General features: G+C 34.6%; 5 protein-coding genes across 6 annotated transcripts; 2 read left to right on the forward strand and 3 right to left on the reverse strand.

Annotated features, from left to right (window-relative positions):
* Positions 1-949: 949 nt before the first annotated feature.
* LOC125242712 (protein PET100 homolog, mitochondrial) lies at positions 950-1,397 on the forward strand. Its single transcript, XM_048151616.1, has one exon. The coding sequence runs from the start codon at positions 1,057-1,059 to the stop codon at positions 1,273-1,275; it is 219 nt and encodes a 72-aa protein (XP_048007573.1). The 5' UTR covers positions 950-1,056; the 3' UTR covers positions 1,276-1,397.
* LOC125242711 (major facilitator superfamily domain-containing protein 9-like) lies at positions 1,367-4,878 on the reverse strand. The gene is made up of 5 exons (XM_048151614.1): positions 4,672-4,878; positions 3,919-4,050; positions 3,140-3,269; positions 2,503-2,721; positions 1,367-2,107 (listed from the first exon to the last, which is right to left on the reverse strand). Exons 1-5 carry the CDS (start codon positions 4,711-4,713, stop codon positions 1,395-1,397), a joined length of 1,236 nt encoding a protein of 411 aa, XP_048007571.1. The 5' UTR covers positions 4,714-4,878; the 3' UTR covers positions 1,367-1,394.
* Positions 4,879-8,977: 4,099 nt separating this feature from the next.
* LOC125224757 (major facilitator superfamily domain-containing protein 9-like) lies at positions 8,978-12,050 on the reverse strand. 2 transcript variants are annotated; one of them, XM_048128207.1, is made up of 6 exons: positions 11,934-12,006; positions 11,589-11,712; positions 10,667-10,798; positions 10,377-10,506; positions 9,956-10,174; positions 8,978-9,785 (listed from the first exon to the last, which is right to left on the reverse strand). In XM_048128207.1, exons 3-6 carry the CDS (start codon positions 10,793-10,795, stop codon positions 9,073-9,075), a joined length of 1,191 nt encoding a protein of 396 aa, XP_047984164.1. In that variant the 5' UTR covers positions 10,796-10,798; positions 11,589-11,712; positions 11,934-12,006; the 3' UTR covers positions 8,978-9,072. The 2 variants fall into 2 exon arrangements, with proteins under 2 accessions (XP_047984164.1, XP_047984163.1); XM_048128206.1 differs by lacking the exon at positions 11,589-11,712 and having other exon boundaries at positions 11,934-12,050.
* A 4,187-nt stretch (positions 12,051-16,237) lies between these two features.
* LOC125224596 (complex III assembly factor LYRM7) lies at positions 16,238-17,626 on the forward strand. The gene is made up of 4 exons (XM_048128013.1): positions 16,238-16,441; positions 16,623-16,766; positions 17,291-17,372; positions 17,451-17,626. Exons 1-4 carry the CDS (start codon positions 16,421-16,423, stop codon positions 17,558-17,560), a joined length of 357 nt encoding a protein of 118 aa, XP_047983970.1. The 5' UTR covers positions 16,238-16,420; the 3' UTR covers positions 17,561-17,626.
* A 519-nt stretch (positions 17,627-18,145) lies between these two features.
* LOC125224597 (NADH dehydrogenase [ubiquinone] 1 beta subcomplex subunit 2, mitochondrial-like) lies at positions 18,146-19,574 on the reverse strand. The gene is made up of 3 exons (XM_048128014.1): positions 19,383-19,574; positions 18,946-19,072; positions 18,146-18,402 (listed from the first exon to the last, which is right to left on the reverse strand). Exons 1-3 carry the CDS (start codon positions 19,475-19,477, stop codon positions 18,313-18,315), a joined length of 312 nt encoding a protein of 103 aa, XP_047983971.1. The 5' UTR covers positions 19,478-19,574; the 3' UTR covers positions 18,146-18,312.
* Positions 19,575-19,792: the final 218 nt, after the last annotated feature.

The raw sequence follows: 19,792 nt of genomic DNA on the forward strand, positions 1-19,792 counted from the left end.
CTAGCAAACTATGAGCTATCGGCTATTTGTGCGACAAAAGATAGTCGCTCCCGTGTAAATAAAAGTGACAGATGTATTATAGCTGAGCTATTGACTATTTTATAGTTCATCGCTCAGCTATAATACATCTCTTTCTTTTGTTTACACGGCAACGACTATCTTTTGTCGCATAAATAGCCGATAGCTCATCGCTTTACTAGCTAGTGGTGGGACCAGTGCCTAAGGTAGGCATTAGTCTCAGACGAAGGATACTATAGACTTGACACAAGCGTACACCCGTAAGGGACAGATATAGAATAATGGAGCGAATTTAAGAATCTCTTTAAAAATGGCTGACAGTTTATCATAAACAACCTACGTAATTTGGGCGGTTAATATGCTTGACAATTCACGTCCTTATTGTTTGCCACAAACTCGTTTGTGGCAGCGGCGGAAAAGTGAAACTATGACAAAGACAAAAAATAACATTTTGCTCTCTGTCACTCTTATTATAATTTGTATGTGACCATCTCGTTCGGTAGTGGTATTATTATTTGGCTGTCTAGTCTATAGTATCCTTTGTTTAAGGCATTAGTACATATTGGAGGGCTCACCGGTCAATTGTCTTCATAAAACGCATGCTTTCCTAAAGCTTGACGTTGGCGAAAACGTCGACGAGCCAAAAGACTTAAAATTGATTGAAAATGTAGGGGTAAAATTTGAATTTCGCGCTAGTTTTTAGTGCCAAGATTTGGTTCACCGTCTTTCTGGACAGGCTAGGACCATAGGCCATACCGCCTCGTCATCACCGTCTTTATACTGAGAAGTTAAAAAGATAAAAAACGTCTTAAATATATATTTTTTTTAGCTATTTGAGACATACGTTTCACCGCGATAAATCCATATAATAAACAACGCTTCGATTTTGTAAAATTGCCGTTTTGACATTGACATTTGCATAACCAAGAGAAGAAACAATATTTACTTCAAAATTTTAAAATACAGGATAAATATTGCACAAATTATTACATCATACGTGTATAACGATTTGTTGTGGTCGCAATATAAAACTCTATTATGGGCAACTGGAAACTCGAAGTCGGAAGGATGGCGATGTATATGTCTTTTCCCGTGATGTTGTTCCACTTCTTCAACCAGCCAACTTATTTCGAAGAATGGGTGACAAATACTAAGAGACAAATCTTCCCACCAGAAAGCAAAACAGATCGGGAGGACATACAGCAGCTCATCGCGGACATGAGGAAAAAACAAATGCAAGCATTTGAGAAGGAGTAAACGGACTAAGCATACGGATTAGACTTAATATAAATATTAGACTATTGTGCATATTATTACAATAACGCCATAAAGGTAATTAAACACAAACTAAATATAACAAATGATTTATTAAAACTTCAGTCTTGTTTTACTCTTTTGTTTTTGTGCCTATAACTTGCAAGAGTACCTAAAAATGTCACAAATAATGTTACATAAACAACATGTTGTACACTGTAATACTGTCCTATTAAACCTGCTGCCATTGGAGCAACTACACCAGATATAGACCGAACACTGTTGGAAGCTCCAATTAATGTAGCCCTGTGTGTATTATGACTTCTTTTTAATATCATTTCCAAAGTTACTAACCTACCAACAGCATTACCTATTGCAAGAGGAATCAAAAAGAAAGCATACATATAAATATTAAATGAAACAATCAATCCTAATATTGACAAAGATAAAACCAAAAATACATGGAAGTTTCTAACACTATAATCTTTGTCTTTTGTATAGAAGCTATTTATATATCCCATATAAAAACTACAAATAGAACCTATTATACCCTGGAATGATATAATATACCCAATATACCTTGGAGTTAATTCATAAGTTGTTTTTAAATACAAAACATAATTTGAATAGTACAATGACATAGCAAAACCAAGCAAACCTTTAAAAAAAAATATAGTTCCGTACTTGGACCATTCTATTTTATACAACTCTAAAACTGACTCTTTACAACTACTAACTATTATATGTACAATGCCTTTTGATGAAACTTGTTTCTGTACTGGTTTTTTCGCCTTCTGTGAATCTGATATTGATTTTGGTAATAAGCACACCAAACCTGTAATAAAATTACAATATGTTATTAACTGTACTATATCAATAATTATTATAGTTATTTAATTATTTTTAGGATGGACTATGCCTGTGCTGTATGATAAATTTACTTATCATAACTTTATTCACATTCTTAACTTTTGTTTCATATTTATTTTTGTACAGTAAGAGGCCGAGGTGTGTCAAGCTGTAAGAACCATCAGTCATTGATGATGATGACTAAAGATTGTGTCACTCAAGAGAATGCATACTTTGGTTGGTTTATATTGTCATACCATCATCGGTTAGATTGTCAAATTTATCATGAATTCCTATAAACAACTTTTATGATATATTTTTGGTGGCAAGAGTATTCTTTAATATTTCTTAGTCAAGACTTGAATATGCTATAAATTTTACCTGCATTGGCAATAAAACAGATCCCAACTAATGTTGCAATCAATTTAAATGCTTCTTCTGGGTGATCTTCCGCCATATGGCCTCCAATTATTGGGCCTATAGTCATACCAACTCCTGATATGGCTGCCATTTTGCCATATATTTCTGACTGTTTCTTTTCACTCCGCTCATAGTCTGGTACTAATGCTTTTGCTAATACTTGTGTCTGCTTAAATAGGCCTGTAACATTGTTTTAAAAAAATTAAATATCAGTTTCCATTTGGAACCTTGTTAAAGTTATAATGTTAAATCCAAGCTAAGATGGCATTTTAATACCAGAAATTTTGACATCATAGAATTGTGCAGTTTATTATAACTTCTATCTATATCTATATAGCCTCTTCTTCTGAACACGGTCTTGTATTTTTGTTTAGATGAAGTCGCATAGATCCCTGTCGGCAAATGCCTCCTCCAGCTCTTTCCAGTATTTCCTCTGCCTGGCCGCTGTATTATAACTTACATGACCTGTATCTAGTCACTTAGTCAGTAATAGTTGGTTTATCCGAGCTCTTAAGTTATTTCGTGGAATGCCTTTATAATTAGCAGTAATTATAAGATATATCAGCATTTGATGAAACAAATAAAATTAATAACTTACCTAAAATAGCTCGTACAATTAGTATAACAACTAGTGAACTAGTAATACCCATAATGGCATAGGCCAGACCACATATTAATAATGTAACAGTTAGTATAACTTTACGCCCCTTAAGGTCGCTTAGGCTGCCCTGAAACAAAGTCATTATACAATAAATGAAATAAGAAAAAAAAGAAGTTACCTATGGTAATTTTTTGACATTTTTTCCTCCTACAAAAAATAGCCAAAGGTTGATAAGCAATGGCCACTTATCTCTGTCGACTATTTTTGTAGGTAGTATTTAGAAATCTACTTAGTTACTGGCCTTGGTTTTATATCACACTACTTTGCATGACTTGCAAGTCATGCTAAATAGTCTGATTTAGAAGCAAGGTTGTCACACAATCACACACATAGATTTGTGTGATTGATAATGAGAAATAGTAATGCAAGCCATTTAATTTATTACATCATAATATATATTTATGGTTTAATTAAGCTTATATTTAAAAATTGTGTAATTTCCAACAATATATGGTTAATTAATAAAGCCGCAATATAGTGTCTTTTGGTTGAAAGTATTTACCACAAGTTTTCAACTTTGCATGGATACAAGAATATTTTGATTCTTATTCTCCTTTCTGTTTACACATACAGAGAATAAAAAAGGGTTACTGTATCAAATAATTTTCACTCAAAAGCAAATTAAAATGGTTGCTATAGAGGAAATATCTAGATAGAGTATCCCATTTTCAGTATAAAAATAAAAAGAAGTATAATAGTAGATGAAGTATATTTACAAGAAGCGGTCCTGAAGCCAATTGAAACCCAGAGTATATGGAGCCCATGAGCCCCACATACACATGGTCGGCACCCAAGGTCCTCACATGGCTGGCAATCAGTGGCACTATCAAGCTCACTGCTAGGAGATCCTGAAATTTAAAATGAATAAGTATAATACAGGCAGTAATCCACTCCACTGGGCTGAATGAACATGACTAGTGATTGACAGCCCGCCTGCTCCCAGCCGGGCGTCCCTACACTACATCTACAATATGATCCACACAGTTAGCTATTATCTAAAATAAATTGGACACAGTTTAAAGAGAAGCATCCAGTCCACAAAAATCCACCAATATAATTTGAACATTGACAGGCAAAGGAAAGTTATTTATTTCAATGGCAATTTTTAGAGGATGGATCCTTTTTGCTAAACTGTCTTATTTAGGACTATTCTGTCTGACTAATTCACATCACATGACTTGAATAAAACTAGTTCAGTAGCAATAAGAATTCAGCAACCAAAATAAGACTGAGTTTATTTACTCAATTTTGATGACAAGAAATAAATAAAAACAACAATGTTTTAAAGTTTACAAGAGTTTTCAAATTAGAACTTTATGAGTTTATGACAAGACATTTTCATTTGATAATTTAAGCCAAATATAGGTAATACAAGTAAACACATACGGAATAATATCAGGATTTTAAGGAAATAATATTTACAATGAACATAAATTTTATTTGCAATAAATGATTACAAGTGTACTTACCACAAACGCAACACATTGAAGAAGATAAATTGAAAAAGTCATGGTTTAAATTATTATTGGATAGACATATATGATAAATTTAATTTTCAAGTCTTATAAATATATTTTTTTTAGTATTACAATAATTTTAGTGATTTATCCCATCCTCAGTATCCTCACTTCATATTTTTCAGGCGAATCACCACCTTATGACACACGAGCTAGACTCTAGAGTGACACGTATACTCGAAAACTCAAGGCTACAGCTGTCAATGCCATATTCGGGTTCGTTCACATACCATGCCAACTTGTACTTATTTTATCTACAATGCTAACTAATCTGATTGAATCTGATAGACAAATTATCAAATTTGCGACTGATATTTTTCGCATATTGATTAGAATAAATCTATTTTGAAAATGCATAAAATAATTTCATGCAGGTAGCACTTGTACATCGAGTTGTAGCATTTACACAGGAAAATACAGCTGCATGCTGTCATCACTACGGCACAAAAGCACAAAAGTGTGCGTGTGGATTGAGTGAGCACATTCCGAAAATAAAAAAAAATATGCTGATCATTTAGTAAAAGTTCTAAAACAATTGTAAAACGAATCTCTGAATTTGTAAAAAGATAAATCAAAAGATACAGTCATTAACATGTGCTCACTCAGTTCTCACAAACTACCAACGAAAACAGTGAATGTATTCATTTAACATATAATATTTATATACTTAAGTACTAACATTTAGTAAAAAATATTCCAACTTACCTCTATAAATTTTAGATCACCTAGTTACGTATTTAATTTTTTTCAAATAGTTTCTTATGCTCACTCACTCCTCACACTTTTGAAAAGCCGAATTTTGATAAAAACATAAGATTTAGACAGCTATTATATGTGTATAGTTTAGTAAAAGTGAAATGGGAATTTGTAAAATACAAAACGAACCACTAACGTGTCAGGTTTTTTTATAATAAATTTTTGTAAGTGCTCACTCAGTCCACACGTTTTGAGAAAGTTAAAAACCGGCCAAGAGCGTGTCGGGCCACGCTCAGTGTAGGGTTCCGTAGTTTTCCGTATTTTTCTCAAAAACTACTGAACCTATCAAGTTCAAAACAATTTTCCTAGAAAGTCTTTATAAAGTTCTACTTTTGTGATTTTTTTCATATTTTTTAAACATATGGTTCAAAAGTTAGAGGGGGGGGACGCACTTTTTTTTCCTTTAGGAGCGATTATTTCCGAAAATATAAATATTATCAAAAAATGATCTTAGCAAACCCTTATTCATTTTTAAATACCTATCCAACAATATATCACACGTTAGGGTTGGAATGAAAAAAAAAATCAGCCCCCACTTTACATGTAGGGGGGGTACCCTAATAAAACATTTTTTTCCATTTTTTATTTTTGTACTTTGTCGGCGTGATTCATATACATATTGGTACCAAATTTCAGGTTTCTAGTGCTAACGGTTACTGAGATTATCCGCGGACGGACGGACGGACGGACGGACGGACGGACGGACGGACAGACAGACATGGCGAAACTATAAGGGTTCCTAGTTGACTACGGAACCCTAAAAATGTAAATATCTTAAGATTTGTAGCACCACAGACACTCGAAAGTACTTCAACATTTAGACCAATTATCATTCATGTCCTTTTTAATGCATGAATGTCGATATGGTTATTATCCTGACGTCGATAAAAATTACACAATACACATCATCACTAGGCCAAGAACATAACCTAAAAACAGTTTGCAGATGGAGAATTAATATGATATTAGTTTAATATAGACTATTATCAAAATTGAACGAAACTCCCCAATCTCAATATGACAATGGGAAGGCTGGGAAAATCAGGAGCCGACATAGTGTGGTCACCCTACATGATACATTTGTATGAGAAAAGTTATGTCTGAATATCTTTTAAACCAGACAACGAATATAAAATATAAGATGGTGGATATTTAGTAAAAAAAATTACTAAATGTTGAAGTACTTTCGAGTGTCTGTGGTGCTACAAATCTTAAGATATTTACATTTTTAGGGTTCCGTAGTCAACTAGGAACCCTTATAGTTTCGCCATGTCTGTCTGTCCGTCCGTCCGTCCGTCCGTCCGTCCGTCCGTCCGTCCGTCCGTCCGTCCGTCCGTCCGTCCGCGGATAATCTCAGTAACCGTTAGCACTAGAAAGCTGAAATTTGGTACCAATATGTATACTGACTGACTGAGAAAACTGAGGCCTCTTATTTCGGCAGAAGCCTTAAAGCAGGTGTACTTTGCGCATTTCCATTCTATCATGGCATACGGCTCACTGCTCTGGGGCAATTCAACTGATGCAAAAAGAGTCCTTGTAATGCAGAAACGCGCAATACGTACACTTGCCGGTGTAAAAGACAGGTACCCTTGTAGAGAGCTCTTCGGTTCTCAACGTATAATGACGCACTACTCACAATATCTCTTCGACGTACTGCTGTATGTTAGACATAATATATCCCAATTTGCACGCATTGACTTTCCGGGCAAACAGCTTCGATCTACAGGCCGTCTGAGAACAGTCCCCCGTCGCATGGCACTTTCAAGAAAGAACCCTCGAGTCATCGGCCCTACTTACTATGAGCACTTACCTGCCGATCTGAGAAATGAGCCATGTGACGAAGCATTTAAGCGCAAATTGAGAAACCTTTTGTTAGATAACCCCCTGTACTCTGTAAATGAGTACATGGATTTGAATTTTTAATGACCAATGATATTATTATACCTATATTTCTCTGTTATATAATATTTTCTTGCTTCGTGATAATTTCATGATATTGTAACTTAATTTTTTAATTTTATTTAGCTTGGCATGTGTATTTTCTTTCTTTGTAAATGACGATCCTTATTGGGAGACACAATTATTTTTATTTGGAATCTATTAAGTAATTTTTGACGATCATGATGAGAAGATAAACATAATTTTGACATGTAGCAAATTTATAGTGTAATTTTTATCATGAAATAAAGAAATCTAATCTAATCTATATCAATCACGCCAACAAAGTGCAAAAATAAAAAATGGAAAAAATGTTTTATTAGGGTACCCCCCCTACATGTAAAGTGGGGGCTGATTTTTTTTTTCATTCCAACCCCAACGTGTGATATATTGTTGGATAGGTATTTAAAAATAAATAAGAGTTTACTAAGATCGTTTTTTGATAATATTTATATTTTCGGAAATAATCGCTCCTAAAGGAAAAAAAGTGCGTCCCCCCCCCCTCTAACTTTTGAACCATAAGTTTAAAAAATATGAAAAAAATCACAGAAGTAGAACTTTATAAAGACTTTCTAGGAAAATTGTTTTGAACTTGATAGGTTCAGTAGTTTTTCAGAAAAACACGGAAATCTACGGAACCCTACACTGAGCGTGGCCCGACACGCTCTTGGCCGGTTTTTAACTTTCTCAAAACGTGTGGACTGAGTGAACACTTACAAAAATTTATTATAAAAAAACCTGACACGTTAGAGGTTCGTTTTGTATTTTACAAATTCCCATTTCACTTTTACTAAACTATACACATATAATAGCGGTCTAAATCTTATGTTTTTCATCAAAATTCTGCTTTTCAAAAGTGTGAGGATTAAGTGAGCATAAGAAACTATTTGTAAAAAATTAAATACGTCACTAGGTGATCTAAAATTTAGTTAGTAGGTAGGTAGTCGAGATTTAGGTAGTCGAGACTATTTAGGTAGTCGAGAGGTAAGTTGGCATATTTTTTACTAAATGTTAGTATATAAATATTATATGTTAAATGAATACATTCACTGTTTTCGTTGGTAGTTTGTGAGAACTGAGTGAGCACATGTATCTTTTGATTTATCTTTTTACAAATTCAGAGATTCGTTTTACAATTGTTTTAGAACTTTTACTAAATGATCAGCATATTTTTTTTTCGGAAGGTGCTCACTCAATCCACACGCACACGCACAAAAGCGTACATACATAGCCCGGTTCTTCTATTCTAATTTTTCGGCCTTTTGGTTTTATTTTGGCGTGTGTGGTTTCGATAGGCCGGCAATAGACAGTCTTAATTTTCATAATCTTAAAAAAAAATTGTATGCAAACTGACACTGACAGATCTGTCAGTGTCAGTTTGAACTGTCAGTTTGCATACAAATATTTTTTTAAGATTATGAAAATTAAGACTGTCTGTTGCCGGCCTTAATGTGTGATAGGGAATAGGGATGGGTCTTGTTGATTTTAATAAGAACGCATATCGACAATCTGATAAATGGGAAAGTGTGTGTGTGTATTTGTCCGCCTTTCACGGCAAAACGAAGCGACAAATTGACGTGCAAAATAGGTAGTACAATTAAACTTATACATTTGTGTTGAAAATATATTTATTGGTAATAAAGACTGTCATTCAATGTTTCAATCATCTTTTACATGATTTGAATGCTTGTAACTTATACCAGAACCAAATAAACTGATGAAAAATGCAATATAAATTACAAATGGTACACCTAAATACTCTCCAATTACGCCTGATATAATGGGAGCAATTACTCTAGATATAGAACGCACGCTGTTTGTGGCGCCAATCAAGGTAGATCGATGACCACCAGCTTCCTTTTTCAATATTATTTCTAAAAACACCAACTTTGCAACAGCTTCACATATTACTAAAGGTATCATGAATATAACATAGACATAAATATTAAATGAGACTATGAATCCTAACATTGACACACTTGTAATCAAAAACACATGAGCGGTTCTAGTACGATAATCATTATCTTTTGGATAATGGCTATTAATAAATCCTATTAAATAACTAGACATTGCTCGTATTAGGCCTTTCAAAGATATAATATAACCAATAGACTTAGGTGTAAGCCCGTATGTTGTTCTTAAATAATATACATAGTTAGAGAAATGTAACAAAATAGCAAACTCAAACAAGCCCACAAAGAAGAATATTGTGCCATAATTAGACCAGTCTATTTTAAACAGTTCAACCAATGATTCTTTGCATGCAGTAAGTACTATTTTCATTACTGTTATTGAATGCTTCTTCTTCAGTGAGGTTTTTCTCTGTTCTTGCTTGTTTTCATGTTTTATTCTTGGTAAGAAAAACACAAGACCTGAACAAACAAAACTTGATTAAATAATATATGAAAATAGGTATCACCAATTCACCATGCCTTCACACCTCAGTGACTAAATAAAATAACACTTGCCAAATAATGTAATATTGAAAATATCAATTTCAATTAATTAGCAATCAATAACTTTTCTTAAACATTGTTATTACCTGCGCTGACTGAAAAACACCCCCCAACTATTAAAGCAACCAAGGGTAATACGTATTCTGGGAAGCCTTCTGCTAGGTGCCCTCCAACAAATGGGCCTACAATCATACCCATTCCAGACATGGCAGCTATTTTCCCAAATATCTGTGATTGATTCTTTTCACTTGTCTCATAGTCAGGGACAAGAGCTTTCGTTAATACTTCAGTCTGTTTAAACAAGCCTATAAAACAAAAAATATAATTATCACACGCCTCAAAAACCAATAGAAAGAGGTAAGCATAGAGAAAGAAAGAGTACCGGTTTCGTCAATATATCACCTGCCAGTGCTACAAATGAACAAATTCATGAATTATGACTTCTTTCAATGCCATTGCCGCGCACAGTGATCGGGGTCTGGTGGGGTAAATTTTATACGCACTTACCTAAAATTCCCCGTAATATGAGTAGAAAACAAAGAGAATCAATAAAACCCAGAAATGTTTGGCATATAGCACAAAATAATAAAGTCACAATAAGGACCATCCTGCGCCCTCTAAGATCACTTAAACTGCCCTGCAACAAAAAAATCCAGAAAAGTTTATATGACATTTTACTCTTCTAATATGATGAGGAATACGTTGTTATCGTCGCCATTCACCATATCATGTTTAATTTACATGAAACTTTCTCTCATTTTTGGAATTGAAGAGAATTTTAGAAAATGCATATTTACTATCAGAGGCCCCGACACCAACTGGCATGCAGGGTATATTGCGCCCAAAACTCCCACATATATGTGGCCAGCGCCAAGAGTTCGCACATGAGTAGTCATCAGTGGAATAATTAAGGCTACAGCAAACATATCCTGAAACATAGATATATAGCAGGCATAACAGAGCTGAACAAAATAATAAATAAATAAAAATAAATACATTTTTCCTTTAAATAAATAAATAAATATTGGGGGACACCTTACACAGATCAACTTAGCCCCAAACTAAGCAAAGCTTGTACTATGGGTGCTAAGCGACGATATACATACTTAAATAGATAAATACATACTTATATACTTACATAGAAAACATCCATGACTCAGGAACAAATATCTGTGCTCATCACACAAATAAATGCCCTTACCGGGATTCGAACCTGGGACCGCGGCTCAGCAGGCAGGCAGGGTCTAGTGAGAAGGTTTGACGACCGATCTGGCTCAGTCGGTAGTGACCGACTGAGCCAGATCGGTCGTCAAACCTTTAATTTAAAAATGTGTCATATCGCTCGCAGACGTTTCTGCATGATAAAAAAAAGTAATATAAACACGTGGTGACGGTGCCTGTGTGGTGACGGGTTAAGAATTTCACCACCCCCTTTCTTCCCGTGGGTGTCGTAGAAGGCGACCTGTCACTGCAATGTCACAGTTTCGTTTTCTTTCAACCCCTTATTTGCCAAGAGTGGCACTGAAGCTTTAGTAGTTTCATGTGTTCTGCCTACCCCTTTATGGGATACAGGCGTGATTGTATGTATGTATGTATAAACACGTGGTATAAAAAAACACAAAGTTATTGTAATAATATTTCACCTACCAAAATAGTTTTAAAATTATCTAATCAATTCGGTAAACAGACAAGTGTGAGGAATGTATAAAATTATAACACCTGTATAAATATTCTGATGAATAGACACTGCTACTAGTTTAAACTGCCACTAGGTATTCACTTTTGGTGTTGTAATTAATAAATGTCACACAATTAATAAAAGTTATAAGATTTGGGATTTCAGCTGAAACCAAAATTAGATTAGATTACGATATAAACTAAATGAGTACTTAAATATGTTACTGATCTTATTGCTATAGGACAATACTTAAATACGGAATCCGAAAACCGCATGACATGATAACATTGAGCCAATGAAGCTAAAACAACAAATGTATGACAATACTATACATTATACTAATTACTTTCATGTAAATTTATAAAGATTCTATGAAAATTACTTACTAAAAAAGATACGACCTCAAGGAGTAGTATGCTAAGCGTCATTCTGCTCTTAGTCGTGTCACTTCAATAAAATAAAACTTATATGAGGTTTTATGTCCCACTTGATTACATACGTTATTCACGTCTTTTGTCTTTTGTGTATTAAAGTAATATTGCCAGCGAATAATAAGTACTGGAAATGATTATTTTTGTTTCCGCATGTATAAATGTTAATGATGCCCTAAGCCATCTTTTGAATATCGCTATTTATGGGAGCCCATTTAGTGAAAGCGAGTCATCGTCTATAATTTGATACCAGTTTATTAACCAAGAGTCCGTATTTTATCCCATCATAGCTCATTATTTAATTCTTCATGTTCATCCAAAAGCGCAGTTCATTTTAGATTCACCTCTCAAATAGTCCTTGTACTCTGGGCGGGTGCTAACTGGTGCATCCCACGTCACGGGCAAAGGTAGTGTTTGCTAGGTGGATGTTTCTCGTTCCCGCAAGGTGGGCCTCCACAAAAAGCGACATTCAAGACGGCTCAAGTGCAACATCGTTGTGATAACTCAAAGGTGTTGAGAGGTATACACCGCTTTCTACCCGCTCTAATTACCTAACGATTCCACTCTGGACGGCCAACCTCCCACATGGACATCCATTCGGATTGCAGAACGCCCCTGCAGCACTGTGATACGGGCGGTTGCTTCTCACCAATAACAGCTCACTATTATAACGAAGACCGATGAATGAAATAAAACAAAACTAGGGAAACGAATTAGGTACTTATAGTGTATCTCGCGTGTCATACCATAAAAATATATATTTGAAATAAGAGCATAATTAAAATTACACTGACAAAAGAATTGCGGTCTAGTACTGGGCGGTAGGTGCCAAGCTCACTATTATAAAGGTCAGAATTTAACTCGGCATTTTTTTTACGTACAATTTTGAATATTAAATTACATACTAGGTAAACCTTACTTTCATTATTTAATTCGTTCTTCTGTTGTCAGTGGAGTAACTTTCTTGGAAAAAATGGCCTAGTGAATTTCGCAATGAAGATTATTGATTAGATATACTCTGTCAAACAAGTCTATCAGTAAAAAAGAACTAAGAAAACTATAGGTATTCTTTTCTCCAGCACCTTAAAGAAAAGGATGAATACAGTTTTCTTTGCTCTTATTTACTGACAGACTTGTTTGACAGAGTATAATTACAGTTTAGCAAAAAAATTGTAAAAATTAAAAAATGGCAAGACTGTAGCGTCGACCCTTTTAAAGCAATGTATATGAGAAAACTATAAAAATCCGTTTCGCTCCGTTGAGTACCGATTATCGACATGTAAAACATTATTAAAATCGACAAGTTCCCATCCCTTTTACTCACACGGACAGAGTTGCCCACCGGCTTAAAAAGCGACGGTTGGTACAAGCAAATACTATCTTATACTATTAAACGAGCAATTCTTGTATATTTATTTATTTATTTATTTATTTATTTATTTATATATACCGACGATCTTGGAAACCGCTCTAACGATTTCGCTGAAATTTGTTTTGTGGGGGTTTTCGGGGGTGAAAAATCGATCTAGCGTAGCCTTAGATCCCGGAAAACGCGAATTTTCGAGTTTTCATGAGTTTTTCTTTCGCATTTGTAAACGTAAAATATGGTCCTTAATTTCGCCGCGCGCGCATCGATTCTGCTTAGCTCAGTCGCACGAGGTCGGTCTAATGTACGCAGATAGATCGTAGGTGTCAGGGTTTCGAATCCCGGTCAGAAATTAAGTTTTTGTTTTTTGTCTTTTTTTTTTTGTTTTTGTATTTATAAGAGTTTTTTTTTTATCTAAAGACGTGATATATTAAAATAGAACCGAGCGAAGCTCGGTCGCCCAGATATTATACTATAATACGTGCAGCTTCTGACGTTTCCCATACAATTGAGCGGCAACAATTTTACTAGCGCCATCTAGCGGTTCGAGTTGATCAAAGTAGTTGTTCAGACTTTTATTTGAGTAATTTAAAATAGAAAATGCTATTACTTGATCTACTTTAACATTTTTAGACGGAATAAAACAAAAAAATAAGAATTTGTATTTTTTTTTCAAGATACTATTATATACTAATTCTAAGTTCTAACTAAAGTTAACTCTATACAATTAATTAGAGATGTAGAAGGTCTCTAAATGTCGAATTACAACCAAGAACTACACTAAATTTTAATATAAAAAGTACAAATACAAAAAAAAAAAAAAAGTCTAAAATTACTTTAGAGGTGCAAATGACTCTAAATGTCACAACTAAAAATAAAATGTATATCTACTTAATCTAATTCTCCTTAGAGATGTATATGGTCTCCATGAGTCAAAATCATATATTTAAAATATTCACTAAAAGAAAGGAAACAAACGACAACCGAACAAAGTGTCCTAATTTAATAAAAATTAGAATTAAAGTTACTAAATTATAACAGCCCCAGTAAGCTTAAACAGACCGGTCTTCACAGACGGCACCCGTTCACGAGTATGACGCGTATCTCAGCCATCGCCTCCCTCAACCTTTATTCGGGAAGGTGGCGACCCGATCAACGACGCCACCGAAGCAAAGACTTTTAAGTGTGCATGACATGTTCAAGCTGCCAGGCTAAATTAAATATTCAAATAATAAAACATAGCTGTAAGACACTATATTCTGTGCTCGTATGTTACAAAGGAAGGAAATATAGATTTATACAATAAAATTAAAGTAAGATAAACATTAAACACATAATCTTGGAGATGTATAAGGTCTCCAAGTGTCCACAACTAAACTTAAATAAAAACAATATAATCAGACAAGAATATGTTCTCATACGTCAATTGAACACTAGTATGCTTAATTACACAATGCAGAGAAAATGAAAAAATATATACGACTTCATTCATCTATTGACAAGCAACCACCTTAAAGGCATCCCTATCATCTATAAAATCCTTCACAGTGTAGTACGCCTTACATAACAACAAACGCTTAATGCGTGCCTTAAATTTGTCAAATGGCAAATCCACTATATCGGTTGGTACTTTGTTATAAAAACGTGTACAGTTCCCGACGAAAGACGTACCAACCTTACGGAGACGGTGGGCGGTCACAGCAAGTTTATGTTTGTTCCTTGTGTTATAGTTATGGATGTCACTGTTAAGCTTGAATTCGTGGATATTTTTCCGAACATACATAATATTTTCGTATATGTATTGAGAGGCAACGGTAAGAATGTTCACCTCTTTGAATTTTTCTCTTAAAGATGCTCGACCGCCCAATCCGTAGATTGAACGGACTGCTCGTTTTTGCAGCACAAAAATAGCCTGAATGTCTGCAGCTTTTCCCCATAACAGGATCCCATATGACATAACACTGTGGAAGTAGCTAAAGTATACCAGCCTGGCCGTCTCTACGTTTGTTAGTTGTCTGATTCGCCTTACTGCGTAAGCTGCAGAACTAAGTTTGCCAGCTAAAGTGGCTATATGTGCATGCCATTGCAGTTTTGAATCCAAAGTGACTCCAAGGAAAACCGTTCGATCTTCAAATTCCAGCGTTTCACCTTTCATTTGGATCTTACTGTTATTTACCTGTTAACGTTCGGAAGCGCAAATCTGATGCACTTGGTTTTCTTGGCGTTTAGAAGTAAGTTATTCGCCGTAAACCAGTCTGTTATGCTAGACAGTGCATCGTTGATGTTATCGAAGCTGCTTTCCTTTCTGTCAACTTTGAATATAAGAGAAGTGTCGTCAGCAAATAACACTATATCATGTTTATCTTGCACTAGTTTCGGTAGATCATTAATGTATACTAAGAACAGGAAGGGACCGAGAATTGAACCTTGAGGCACTCCAAGTGCTACCGGTGAACCTGCTGATTGAGTCCCATTGATAACAACTCGCTGAGTTCTGTCGGAAAGGTACGATGAAACAAGGTCAAGGGCAGCAGCTTTAACCCCATAGTGGCTCAATTTTCTCTTTAAATTCTCGTGATCAACGCAATCAATTTAATTTTATGCTGTATGAAACTAAACTATTTTGATCAACTCATGCCGCTAGGAGCGCTAGTGTGCCTGTTGCCAACTTTGGCACCGAGCTGCACGTATTAACTCGTAGAGTTTACATAGTATTTGGTACAAGCACATAATCCTGGAAGAGGCGAAGAGTTAGGGCTTTGGAGTTGCCTTAGAGCAGCCATTCAGTAATTTAATTTTTCACTTTAAGGCATTTTATTTTGTTATTGCTTCTTAGGAAATAAGGAAAATACAGCCGAGTCATGTCACCATCAATTGACATTGACGTTTGTTTTCAAATGTCGGCAATGTTCTTGTCTTGTCAGATTAGCTAAAATTTGTGAAGAGTGTTAAAGTTAAAATGAAAATGTTAAAATAAAAATACAATAGTGTCATACTAAAGTAAATCGTAATGCTTGCGTGTATATCAAAGTCGTAGTTTGGAAAATATAGAATATTTACTCGCAATTGTTACATCATGAGTAATCTGAGAAGAAATGTGAGTTCGTTTAATGTGATATATCATTTTAAACATAAAATAATCTTACTATAACGATCCAACCAAAGCATTATTTTAGTCAATTAAGTAAAAGACAAGGTCTGGCTAAGTACTGATTAGAAGTTGATACATAATTACCTACGATTCTTAAGCTTAACTAATCAATTAATAAAACTTACAGGTTTTGCAATGTTTCAAAAAACTTCATAGAACAAGGCTCAAAGTGTTCAACGGAGATGAAATGGCATTAACAGCTGGTAGATTAAAAATAAATGAAGAATTTAAGAAAAACAAAGGAGTTGATAATGAAGAGGCAATAAAGGCTGTAAGTAAATAATTATCAAAAATTCTAATAAATGATGAACTTAATGCTGACATTTTTTATGGTGTTGTGTTACTGCACCTCTTGTATGTTTAGTTATTTCCTTATAATAAAGAATAAGGTGAATTGGCAGGGCAGGGTAATAAGTTACCCACAAAGAGGATTGAGTATTATAGAGAGTTACTGTCAAAGTGGAATGTGTAATCACAGTGCTAAGGCTACCATCTCTCGATAAAGGCTTAAAACTTTTGAACCTCAGTTTTGACAATTTGGCCCATATTCTTAATTGTTTTGTGTTAAAATGTAAAATATTTTTTTTTTTATATCTAGCTGAGCGTTCCTCAAAGGTGTTTCGCCATTTTGGCCACCATATCTTTTTCATTATGGCTTTGAGGTACGTTTTTTTCTTAGACTTTATCCGTCTATATGGAGTTACATATGTCTTTGCTTATCCAACGACTCCTACAATGGAGTTTTGCTATTAATGGGAAAACTTACCTTAGTCTTCACCAATGCTTTCATTTCAGATGATTGCCTTTGGAGAAGATGTAGAAAGAGAATTAAGGACACAAGTAATACAAGCAAAGCAGATTAAACCCGGAGTCTTTGGTAAGCATAATTCTCAAAGTAATTTGTTTGCGAATATAATATTGTTATTAGTGTATAAATAATTACCTTCTGTTTCAGAGGCAAGAATAACTCAAGACACACTAAAATTAGAAAATATACCTTTTGATGACAATGCAATAATAGAAAAGGGTACAGGAACTCCTTGTTGTCAGAGTCGCCCAAAGTAATCATGTTGAGCTTGCTAAGTAGATGTTTAGAATAGTGGAGTAAGAATAAAGTTATGTACCTGAAAATGCTTTTATATTCATTTATTCCTTATATTGCACCAATAATGCTGTGGGTCTAGTGAAAAAGGGTATAACTCAAATTGACTCGGTGAAAAAGGGCACAAGTCCCACCACGGACTTGTAATTGTAGTCACAGAATGGTAATGTTTGTTTAACACATTCATTGCCAGGAACCTGCCTTGTGGGTGCTTGTGAACCTTGTTCAGAATGCTGGACAACCACTAGGCAGGTGGTTACTGTGCAAGACAATTTAGAGATAATAATCAGTTTCTGGAGTAGTTTGTCACTTTGGTCTAGATGTGAATGTAACATGATAACTAGGATAAACTAATGAAGTTGTTGCTGCAGTGCTAACAATAATTGCAGTAATATGTTTCAAAGCTCATAGTTTTTTTTTTCTTATTATGAATTATGATCTTTATACTGTATTATTCATACAGTTTAAAGATAATAATAGATAAGTAGGACAATACTGCAGAAACTTGGTACTTATATCTAACAAGTGTCAAAGAAAAGGTAACTAAATCAGCTAGAGAAAACATTTTTGTTTTTTATTTATAACATTATTGAATCATGCTACATTTAAATTAATTAAATCTGTACAATCATTAGCTTATTCTGCAATTGTATTTCTTCTAGTTATCACATAAAAGTATGTCTTGCAGCAAGCTAATGAATTTGATAAATAAAATCTATTCTTTCTTCAGAGGGCCCGCTGAATCAGGAGGGATGCCCAGCTCGGCATCAGTCCAGGTGCTTGGGTCAATGTAAGGCCATTCTCCCTGCAATAAGTATACAAGAAATTAATTGTGTGTGATTATTTTAAAAAAAATATTAGCTCAACAGTCATTTTCAATCTTGAGTCACTATATCTCCCTAAAGCTTGATGTCCCCGATCCCCGTGAAGAGCAAAATTGTCTGTCAGACCTCAGAATTTAAGAAGGGTGTCTATAAAGTCTTCAGATAACTCTATAGCTGCTACACTTTTTATTTTCAATTCTTGGTGTGTTGAAGAGCCACAAACAGGTCCAGAGAACAACAGAATAATTATATATGTAGTAGCACACCCCAGGATACATACTTAAACTACTACTTAAAGTAAAAACTTTTACTTATCACCTTCACAACCCAGCACCTGTCTGGCAGGCACTCTTGAACTTTGGTCAGATGCTGGAGAACCTGCTAGGCCATATGAGGGTGGTCATAAATAACAACCGGTTTCTGACTTAGTGCACTATTTTTTTCCTGGTAGTGAATGTGTTAACCAGTTAACAGAAACAATATGCTTGTGCTACTTTAGTTTCTAAAATATGCAACACTCTTACATAAATATGTTCCGGTTCAGTAAAGATATGGTGAAGGATCCACCACCAGCAGAGTCCACCAATAATGTTAGCTTTCATCTCCACACTTTTGGAAGGCATTGGTGGAGGTACACGGTATGACCAAGAACTGAAAAAGATAAAACAACATGTTAACTGACACTTCAGAAAACGTCAATTCTCAATTGACAATAAGTGAAAAATATAGCTAGGGGAATATGACGATTTAACTTTTAGGGTGGTTTAAATATCATGAGATGAGGACAATATTTATTTTGGAAAAACATCCATCAATATTATAGCTCAGCAAGGTACTATGTGAGGCTATTTCAGAGCATATAAATATGTGGTAAGCGTTAAGTTCAATATGAATAATAATTATATTCTTCAGGTCCTCGCTATCACATTTTCTTTGACATCAGTGACATAACAACACTCACCCATGTCCAGAATTCCTGGTAGATTGCTTGGAGTTTTTAGCTGTATTCCTTATGCTGTTCAGCAGCAGCGCTCGTGAGAGCAAGGTCCTATTCATTTTGTAAATTAGTTATTTAATTTTCTTATATTTTAATCAAAAATAAATAGGTACGCACCGAGTTAACTCGGTTCGCATTTGTGAACCATAGAGTAAATAGTAAAATCAAAGCAAAGAGCAATGCAATGACGTGCGTTGAGCAACAAAAGTGCGATTTATGGTGCTCTACCAACATAAGGATCAATCTCAAAAAGATGTAAAGAAAAATATTTTTAGTGGTACCAAAATAATACATTTGTTCAATTCAGGGAAATTATTTAACTTATATTTTTTAAATTATTCTTAAATTTCACAAAATCACAAACACAAAACAAA

Source organism: Leguminivora glycinivorella, chromosome 3 (assembly GCF_023078275.1).
Source record: "Leguminivora glycinivorella isolate SPB_JAAS2020 chromosome 3, LegGlyc_1.1, whole genome shotgun sequence".
Classification (NCBI taxonomy): Eukaryota; Metazoa; Arthropoda; class Insecta; order Lepidoptera; family Tortricidae; genus Leguminivora; species Leguminivora glycinivorella.